The 10,402-nt window shown below is 39.9% G+C and overlaps 1 protein-coding gene across 1 annotated transcript; it reads right to left on the bottom strand.

Annotated features, from left to right (window-relative positions):
- Positions 1-6,214: 6,214 nt before the first annotated feature.
- bhlhe22 (basic helix-loop-helix family, member e22) lies at positions 6,215-7,976 on the bottom strand. The gene has a single exon (XM_053611319.1). It carries the CDS (start codon positions 7,949-7,951, stop codon positions 7,172-7,174), a length of 780 nt encoding a protein of 259 aa, XP_053467294.1. The 5' UTR covers positions 7,952-7,976; the 3' UTR covers positions 6,215-7,171.
- Positions 7,977-10,402: the final 2,426 nt, after the last annotated feature.

The following is a 10,402-nucleotide window of genomic DNA, read 5'->3' as shown; positions in this document are numbered from 1 at the left end:
TAGTGCCTTGTTCTGTGTAACATCACTCGAACCTCTTTGCAGTTTCGTGTTCGAGTGGACGATGCTTTTTTTTACGAGAACCCTTTCGGTTCAGTTCGGGTTGTGTGGGTTTTTTTTTTTTCCCCCTCTCTAAAAGAAAGTCAGTTTTGATTACAAAATAAACGCAGTGCTGCCAGACAGGAGGCCCTTGTGATGGTGATATGCATTGTATCCGAATGATTTATGCAAATTATGCACATTATTCCTCTGGGAATTTCCACCCAAACTGCCAGGATAAATTGCCGGAAATTAGCCATAAAATTCACTGTGCCGCGAGTGCAAGGTGAAGGGTGAAGGTCACGGGGAAGCCAAGGACGCAGGGCTCCAGGTTACTGTTTATGTGTGTCAGTGTGTGTGTGTGTGTGCATGCATGTGCTTGCATGAATTTGTGTGTGTGTGTGTGTGTGTGTGTGTGTGTGTTCTGGCTCTGGAGTGTGTATGCTATATGTGTACGTGTGTAATCAACAGACTCATGACTACTTTCATTAAAGTCCATAAAGGAAAGAGAACCGTGTTTCTTTTGAAACAGAAAGTCCAAATAATGTTGTGTTGATGTTTACACAACAGCATTTGAGACACGCCACGCCCCTCTCCAAACCCCACCCACCTCTCACTGAATCTGAAGATAGTTTGTTAAGTAGCTTAACAAACTATCTAAAGATGGAGAACAGCAAAAAGTTTAAGCAGAGCCTTTTTTTTTTATGTGAACGGTATCTCAGAAGACGAGACGCCATAGGGGTTTTGGAGTTATAGCATATGCGTTTGAGCCAAGTTCGAGCGTCGGTGGCGTCTACGGAGTCGCAGGGTCATCACTGGGAGACAAAAGATCAAATGATATTAATTACTCTTACTGATAGAGAACCCCTGACTGGATCGTGTTCTCGATCAGCCTGAGATGGCGACGTTCCTGCACTAAACACTCCTCCAAACTCTTAAAAAACTCCGCCCTCTTCCAAAAGAATAAACTCCACCTTTTTTTCTTTGTTTTTTTGTATCAGCTAGCCTATTTGGAAAAGGGGACAGTGTGTGTGAAAATACGCAGTCGAAAAAAACACACAGATGAACCATGAGAGAGCAAGACACACCCCTGGGGGCGGGGCATAAACGTTCTACAGAGCATTTAGAGCATTTAGTTATTGAGTCTATAAGTCTATACTTATTCAATTCGTGAAACCAGATATAACAGGCTAATCATTTTTACAACTCGGTAATAAATATAATAACGTTTTCCACGATGGTACTTTGTGATTAACACTGGAACGAAAATAAAAATAAAAATCCCAAACCTTTCGGTTAAACTTCACGGCCCTCTGAAGGTCCCAGAGAACCACGGGGCTTCAGCATTAAAGGGGCGGTTCGGCCCAAACGAAAGAAACACAACTGCCCTTTAATTCCAAACGTAACCAATCAACCAAAACGTGTTTGGTGTCTGAAGGTTGCTTTGGTTTTAGTTTTGCCCTGAAGTTCAAATCATCAAGCTGCTAGTGTTCTTCGTGGAAGACACTTCAAGCAACACACAGCTGGATCCTGTTTCAACTGCTAGTCAAATCGTCCATGCCTAAATCATCCCACGTTCATGTTTCCTTAATGTAGTTAATGTACTTCATGACACTGCATGCCACACTGCATGCTGTCGGGGAAAAACAGACAAAAGGACGTCGCTGAGTTAAAAACAATCGTAGTTCCGTCTAATACCAGAATTACCCCCCCCCCCCCAATTGCATACTGAAACTGTAACTGCTTAGAATCATTTAAAAAAAAAAAAAACGTACACCACTTAGAACACTGTTCCAGCCTGCTATAGCCCCATTTTACCTTCAAATACAATCATTCAAGTGCAATCATGAATTATTATTAGATATTGCATTCATATTTGAATCCGTTTAACATCTCGTGCTTGAATCTATCGTTTTAACCCCTCACACCTCCAGGGTTGGGGGTTCGATTCCCACTGTGGCCCTGTGTGTGCGGAGTTTGCATGTTCTCCCCGTGCGGTGGGGGTTTCCTCCGGGGACTCCGGTTTCCTCCCCCAGTCCAAAGACATGCATGGTAGGCTGATTGGCATGTCTAAATTGTCCGTAGTGTATGAATGGGTGTGTGAATGTGTATGCAATGGATTGGCACCCTGTCCAGGGTATACCCCGCCTTGTGCCCCATGCTCCCTGGGATAGGCTCCAGGTTCCCCCGTGACCCTGAAAAGGATTAAGCTGTATAGAAGATGGATGGATGGATAGATAGAATGTCCTTAACATCTTCATGTCATGTGCGTGGATGCTAATTGAGCACATTTTGTTAATTCTATACTAAAAATAATAATCAGCCCCGTTACTCAAACATCTTATAGTTGAATAGTTTTATTTCTCAGTGCATGCTGGAACTGGTTATTATCACAATCGACAAACTCAGGCTGGAGGTTTGGCCTGACTTTCGGAGGTGGAGCTATAGTGTAGAAGTGATCCGGATGATGATATAGTTCAAGTATTTGAATACACAGTTCATTTTTTAGTGTGTGGTCTGAGCCAAATGATGTATTTTGAAGTGTGTGCGTGTGTGAGATGCAATTTTTATACATGCACACTGGGGCAGCTGGGAAAACTGAACTTTAGACTACACCATGTGGATGTTTCTTATTCTTACGCGAGTCGTAGAAGCGATAGAAATCACGTGACGACAAAATGATACACCAAATTTATTTCCTGTCGTGTTACTGTACGTCCACCTGGAATCTCTCAGCGCTAGAGCTCGACCACACGGAATGAAGTGATCTCAAATCTCCCAAAGGTCCCAGATAATCGCGTAAAACCTGGTGTTTTAGTTGGATTAGGAGTTTAATCTCCTCCACGCTGACCGGAGACAACACTCAGAAATGTCCTTCTGTAATTCTGCGTTATCGGACCGAGAGATACGAGAGACAGAGCTCCACCTCGAGCCTTAAAGGCTTTCAGGTCAAACACTTAACTGCCAAAGGAATCCTTCTGGAAGATTCTGAGGTTGGACCATCGTTGAAAACCAGAAAATGTAACATTAATGCAAAATTACATAAAGTGGCGAAGCGGTGAAAGAACTTTAGAAAAAAAAAAGAACTTGAAAAATAGATTTTGATTTTACCGTGTTTTCATTTTTTATTTTTATCCATTTATAGTTACACTTAAGGTTGTAGAATGTTAGTTAACAAGGCAAAAAAAGGCTTGTCTGGTTCCTGAGAAACCTCTTTCACATGCCGGAAGCTTACTGACACTGGAGACTCCTTCCATGAATGTTTAAATAAACGTCTCTATCTGGGAAATGATTTTTCCTTTTTAAACTAACATCATGTTGTTTTATTTTATTATTACTAGTTACTTCGATCATGTGGAGCGTGACCATGTGATCATCTCACTCTCATGTGTTTATTGTCAAAACTGTCATGGCTGCCACTCTTGAATTACAGCCTCTGACAGTCGGAGGCGCAGGCCACGCACGGAGGGAAAGATTCCCACGCTTTTGGTGTAGGAGTGATATGGAAGAAAAAGGATAAGTCCACATCCCCACTCGCACGTCTATCTCTCGGTATCCTGTGTTTATCATCCTCACACTGTGGCACATCTTTATTACGAATTGGCTTCCTGTTGGGTTTTGATATTGCAAATTGGATATTTTATGGCTTGGGGAAAGGCACCTATTATTATTTTTTTTTGGTTTGTTTGTTTTATCTTGCACTTGTATTCATGACCTCTGAGGATCCATATAGACACTTTAAAGACAGATTACGCTTTATTGGCTTCATGAATAATAAAATAAAACTGCTGTTGCTGGTGGAATTGCTGGTGGGTTGCGGGTTTAACGTCGTATCACCGAAATGCACATGATGCATGGTCCTGAGTGCTTCTTTTCCATTTTTCTTTTCCATTTGAACTGTCCTTCGATACTCTAAAAGAACCCTACGCTCCCAGATCATCCTTTTTCACTTCCCAGGTGAATTACACCCTTTGGCGTAGGCTAATTGCGGCATTAAATAATGCATTTCAGAGCCATGTATAATTAAACTTCATCACTGAGCTTCTCTCTTTTAATGCTCGCCAAAAGTATTACCATGAACAGAGCGACGATGGGGGGAAAAAAGTGGAAAAGCAGGAAAGTAGTTGACTCCAAACAGTAATTGCTGACAGTATTTATTCCAGCAGAGCCCAGTGATGGCTGATTACTGCTGGCCCTGGTTAACGACTCGAGTGCTCGGCTTCACGTCTGCGATGCGCTCTGGATTAGAAAGGACAGACTAATATCAGTGTTGTCTAAATGCCTAATAACAGAGTGGACACATTAGAGAAAGTGGAGCGGTACTCTCGTTAAATCGTTTTCTGGCGTCCGACTCTGATGCGTAATTAAAGCCATGAATATTGATCATATTTTTGAACAATTTTGGATTTAGTTTCTTTTTATTACATTTTTACTATTACTAATTTCTTTGACTGTTCACTTCATTATATTAGTAATAAATAATGTATTTGTAATCATTCCTGCTTGATCAGGATTGAATACGTAGGCCGTCGTGGTATGTTTTCTGTAGTATGAAACTGCTATAGCATTGACCTCTGAAGTTATAAACGATTAGTAAATCTTATTTCGTTAAATACGTTTTATTTAGACGAACAACCTGAAGGTGTAAATGTGAAATCCCAGGTCTACATTTGTTCCTCGCTTCACTAATTATGGTCTATAATTAGTTTTACTGTAATTACTGTATAGTAATAATCTTTCAGAGTAATAACTGAGTAATAATTCTGGGCTTTAAAGGGTTAAACAGTTACAGTAGCTGTCCGTGGTGCTGAAAGAAATTGTGACAGTACTGTAGATGCATGTTTGTCTTTAGGTTGAATCATTTAAAAAATATTTGGTATTAAAACATCCAAATGAGTGGGTTGGGGTTTTTTTAAAACCCAGTTTGTCATTTTGAATGAATTTTGAGTAAATTTTGAGTGCTGCTAATTGCACATTTAAAAGTCTAACATTATTAGTATTATTTTTTTTATCCCACCGAGCTTTTCTCTCTTCACTTCCTTTTCAGACATTACATTAACATGTTCAGCTTTCTAATACGAGCCTTAGAAATATCTAAATATCTAAATATCTAAATACACTGTATATATTTATAAATTAGATTGTACAAATGAAGCTCTATGGGTAAAGCTCCTACCTACCCGGATGATCCAATAAATTTGTATTTAGTGTAGTGTCGTCTTATAGCTCCCGGAAGAAGTTGTTTTTTGTTGTTGTTTTTGTTTGTTTGTTTTCTACATAAAGTTAACATTTTGATATTGTGAAACTAGATCTTACTAAGAAGGCGACTAAGAAGGCAAATGCATTTATGCTGAACCCAGCTGAAATAAATTCGCTAATAATAATAATAATAATAATAATAATAATAATAGATGAAAAGAATGAATTATCCAGGTTTATATTTTCATTTCAGCACATTTGAATGCAAATATACTCAGTAATAAACTCAGTCAAATAACATTTGTTTCAGCTTTCTCTATTATTATTATTATTATTATTATTATTATTATTATTATTATTATTATTATTATTACTACTACTACTACTACTACTACTACTACTCCTTTTTATTTCTATTTTTCCCCCTTAAAGTAACTCATCCCCTTGCCACACAGTGTCGGACTTCAGAGACGGAGCGGTGATGTCGTGATTAAACACACCCAATTAAACCAGTGAATAATTACATTCCCTAATCACCTGCTCGAGTTTTTAATTGCTTTAACGATACGTTTCATTAAATGATTGCACGCGACAGTTTTCCTACTTCGTTGTTTTCCAATTAACACCTGACACACACCGTCATGGAAATTGTTACAATAATCCTAATTATAAATGAAGCTCCTTCTCTTAGGGTAGATCTAGGGAGGCCGGCATGTTCATGAGGACTTTATAACACATAGTAGCCTATAATATATATATATATATATATATATATATATATATATATATATATATATATATAATTTTTTTCTTTTTTGAGACTTGTTTTGTCATCATCAATCATTAGCTATTTATCCTACACTTCAGTCATTCATCGATATGAATCAGCCTGTAATCTCTTCACACTCTTTCACAACAAACAACCAGGCGAAAAAGTATAAGTTTGATCAAAATATTTTAATAAAGCTTCTTCTTTTTTTTTTTTCCAGGACATCAACATATACAAGTGGCCCTGTGCAGTCAGAGTGAACCGGATGCACAGTATCTGCAGTGCTCATCATGCTGACCTGACAACAATCCCAAGCCCGAAATCTCATTCACAGCCTGCTGCATGAGAGTGGAAGAAAAGAATAGAACATAAAAGAAATAAGCTGGATGTACAGCAGAAAGTCTTATATCACGTCTGCAGATCTAGAAATTCAACTTCAACGTCCAAAGTCAACTTCAAACGACTCAAACAAGGCTGCAGTGGAAATGTTACACATCCGCTATGACAAAAACAAAAGTCCTTCATCAGTTCTGCAAATTTGATCTTTGCTTTCCAAGTCATACTTGATTTGATCACCAAAACGCAAAAAGCGACATTTCTAACTGAAACACTCATATTATTATTATTATTATTATTATTATTATTATTATTATTATTAATAATCATAATAATAATAATAATAATAATAATAATAATAATAATAATAATAATAATAATAGGACAGCTATTAAGCAAGAAATCCCGAAATAAAACGTGCAGGCAAAGTAAATGTAATGCTCACATGTTGCCAGGTCGGATCGGATCTGCTCACTGTGTTTAGGGTCCATATTTCCATAAAGTGTCCATTCTCAACACTCACACATAGACTTTGTTTGCTTTCAATTCACTCGCACCAGCACTTACTTTATATATACATACACACACGCACGCACACGCGCGCGCACATACACACACATAGATGTCAAGTATCTGAACAAAACAAAAAAAAGAAAGAAAAGAAAAAGAAAGGAACAAACTGCTGGATCTGCGGCAAAGCTGCTGAAATCCTAGTCGATGTAGGAAAAGTTAAGAATTCTTTTCTATCCGTTCTTGGAGTATGAAATGCAGCCTACAGGCGTCAGTTTCAGTCTCACAGAGAGGGTGTGTGTGTGTGTGTGTGTGTGTGTTTTAAGGCTTGTCGGTACACTGTTTACACAGACTGGAGGTGACGCTGTTGAAAAGGGCACATTTGTCGGGGCACGAGGAGGCCGCGGCGGCTCCGCCGGGGAACGCGGGGTACGCGGGCGGCTGCTCGTACGCGCTCAGACTCGGCGCAAGCGACACGGCCTGGCCCTGGTTGAGGTACGCTACGAGCCGTCTCATCTCTTCCAGCGCCTGCGCCTGCATGAGGATGTAGTTCTTGGCGAGGAGCAGCGTGGCGATCTTGGAGAGCTTGCGCACGGACGGACTGTGCGCGTAAGGGATGACCGCCCGCAGCTCGTCCAGCGCGTCGTTCAGGTCGTGCATCCGTCTCCGCTCGCGCGCGTTGATGTTGAGCCGCAGCATCTTCTGCTCCCGGTTCTTCTTCCCCGTCTCGCACTTTGCGCCCGATGCACCCGCCGCTGCAGAAGTCGTCCTCGGGTCTCGAGCCGTCGCCAGGAGCATCATCTCGCACCGGTCGTCGCTGTCGTCGTCCGGGCTCTGCTCTCCGCCGCTGCTCTGTCCGCTCGCACCTTCGCCTCCAACGCCATACGGCGCCCGCATGGATCCACCAGGGAGACCCAGAGACCCCACTCCTCCTCCGACAGCCTGAAGAGGGTCCGAGTCTGGCGGATCGAAAGATCCGAGCGGCGACTGGTGCTCTCTGCACGGCGGCTCGACACCCGGCGCGCGCAACGAGTCCATCTTTTTCCCCGAGACGCTCAGAGTTTTGTGAAAAACGTCCCCAAAGTTCGTCCTCCTGTCCATAGTTTATTGTTTTTTTTGTTTTGTTTTTTTTTGTTTGTATCCCCGCAGACTGAACTCAGACGCGCAATCTCTTTCTCTTACGTGTGTGTCATGTGCAGCGCGAATCTTCACTTGTCAAATCAAAAGTGAGACGCGAGGAAGCGGAGACTCCTCCTAAATGCGCTCCTGTGTGTCCACATCCACCTTAACCCCCCCTCCCCATCCCCTACAGATCTCCACAGATCATCATCACCATCATCAGCATCACAGGGGGGTGGGAATGGGGGTGGGGGTGAGTTTTTACATCATTATCTCCATGCGGGTTCTGGGTTGCCAGATTTGTTCAGTGTTTTCTAGTGCAATGGTGATTTAATTAAAAACCCTCCGGATTCACTTTCAAGTTTTAAATGTTACTCAATAAAAGTAAATACACCACGCTGATTAACTAGATCGTAAAATTAAATGTAAACACAAACCCCAAGTCCATTTAGAAATAAAACAGATGAAAGTACCACAGCACAGGCACTATATGGCAACCCTGGGCTGCTTATTAATATGAAGATGATTGGCCTGGAGAACATTCACCCAATCAGGTTAATGTTTTAAGTAATGGAATTAAACGGTAGTGAACTGGGGCTGTGCTCTCTGCCTCTGATTACACACAAGTTTATGACAGATTTTAAAGGCATCTTGAGTCTCTCGAGCCTTTATGTGCGTGTTTTTGTCCCTAATCTCAACCCTTTCTCTCGTGATTTCAGTCTCAGTACGTTTTACTCGACTACAACTATTTAATGTATTGTATATGATACTCTGGATGTCCATTAAATGTTCCTCCAAATGTCTGAACGATTAAGCGACGCACTAATTCACACAGCATTTCAGCGCTGATGTTTAGTCTATCTCACCCAAATATTCGCCATATGTTCATGAACAGAACTTCATATACATACATGCTTCAAAAATAATCTTACTTTTTAAAGCAGGAAGAGCTATTTCCACAATTAAGTTCCATCTAATAAAATTCTACGATCAGTTGCTTCATTTCCATTTTCTTGTAAAAATAAATAAATAAATAAATCTGCTGTTGGAGGATATGAAATGATTTAAAAAAAGTAAACCATGACAAGCTGCATTGTTTTTCTTCGTCTTATTCACCTCTAGAAAGGCGAAAAAATGTCTGTTGAGGGAACTGTTTATAGCTGCTATAACGTAAGTGAGAACAGGAACTGACTTGACTTCCAGAACTTCCCTTAACCATAACATTTGTAAAAACTAATGTAACTATGAATGGATAAAAGTTTATAAATGCCTTTTTCATTAACAAAGAAGAAATTGTAATAGTTGGAAAATTGCTGTAAGTATGAGAGGGAAAAAAAAAACACTTTATTATGCACTGTTTTAGATTTTTAAATAACCAACTCAGCAGTAATGCCATTTCCTGTTGTTGATGATTTTCCCATAACAGCATGTCATGGAGAGTTTCATTCCTCACTGGAATGTGGTTTGAAGCAGAGATTTATGGACAGATTATTTATTAGGTGAGACTTTCATTACTTATTAGCTTCATTAGCCTCATAGCTAGAAGTAAACATCTGACACCAAACATGCCTTCGCTGATGGACTAAAGGGTAAATTTGCATAATTTGCATATAAATGCCATTTATTCCTTTAATGCTGAAGAACACAGGTCTATTCTCGGGGAGATTGTGTCACAGCTGACAGATGACTCGGCTCTGTTCTGTTTGTTTTGCTTACTCATAGTGACATTTGGAGCATCGCATTACAGTGAATTTTTATTTTTCACACTTGGTCATGCATTTCCTTTTAAAATAATTTTTTTAACCAAGTGTGAACTTTGACTCAAGTTGATAAATGATAAGATAACTACATTTGAATCGAAACATGTTAAATATGCCTCACTGGATTATTTCTGATTCATAAATCCTTCTGGTTATTTCTTTTGTTAATGTTTTACTTTTTTTGTATAATTAAACAATGAAAAAGAAAAACCTCTCAGTGTTGCTCTTATACTCTCTGTGCATACCAAATATATTTGAAGAGTATCTGAAGAGCACTCTCTGAGCTCGAGGGTTAGAAATATTAAGGATGAGTGTTAGTGATGAATGAACGTGCTTGGGTCGCCACCAAGTGGTCACATTTTCTACACTTTTTTTTTTTTCCAATTCAATTTGATTTGTATAGCGCTTTTAACAATGGACATTGTCTAAAAGCAGCTTTACAGAAACATATAAACACAGGATAGAGATTTTAACTCCCTAAGATGATATGAGGAGGAAACCTTGAGAGGAACCAGACTCAGAAGGAAACCCATACTCATCTGGGTAACGAAAGTAAAAGAAAGTTCATTATGGTTTTTATATGAAGTCTGTTTGTTGAACTAGTCCACTGTTCACTAAAGGAGACCTGAGTGCAGAATTGTATGTGGTAATTGCAGTCCTAAGGCCATCGCAG

This window comes from Ictalurus furcatus, chromosome 23 (assembly GCF_023375685.1).
Source record: "Ictalurus furcatus strain D&B chromosome 23, Billie_1.0, whole genome shotgun sequence".
Taxonomy (NCBI): Eukaryota; Metazoa; Chordata; class Actinopteri; order Siluriformes; family Ictaluridae; genus Ictalurus; species Ictalurus furcatus.
This window is presented reverse-complemented; position numbering and strand designations above follow the sequence as displayed.

Bases quoted from the DNA above. Each gene is read 5' to 3' on its own strand.
- bhlhe22 (XM_053611319.1), bottom strand. From the start codon at position 7,951: ATGGACAGGAGGACGAACTTTGGGGACGTTTTTCACAAAACTCTGAGC.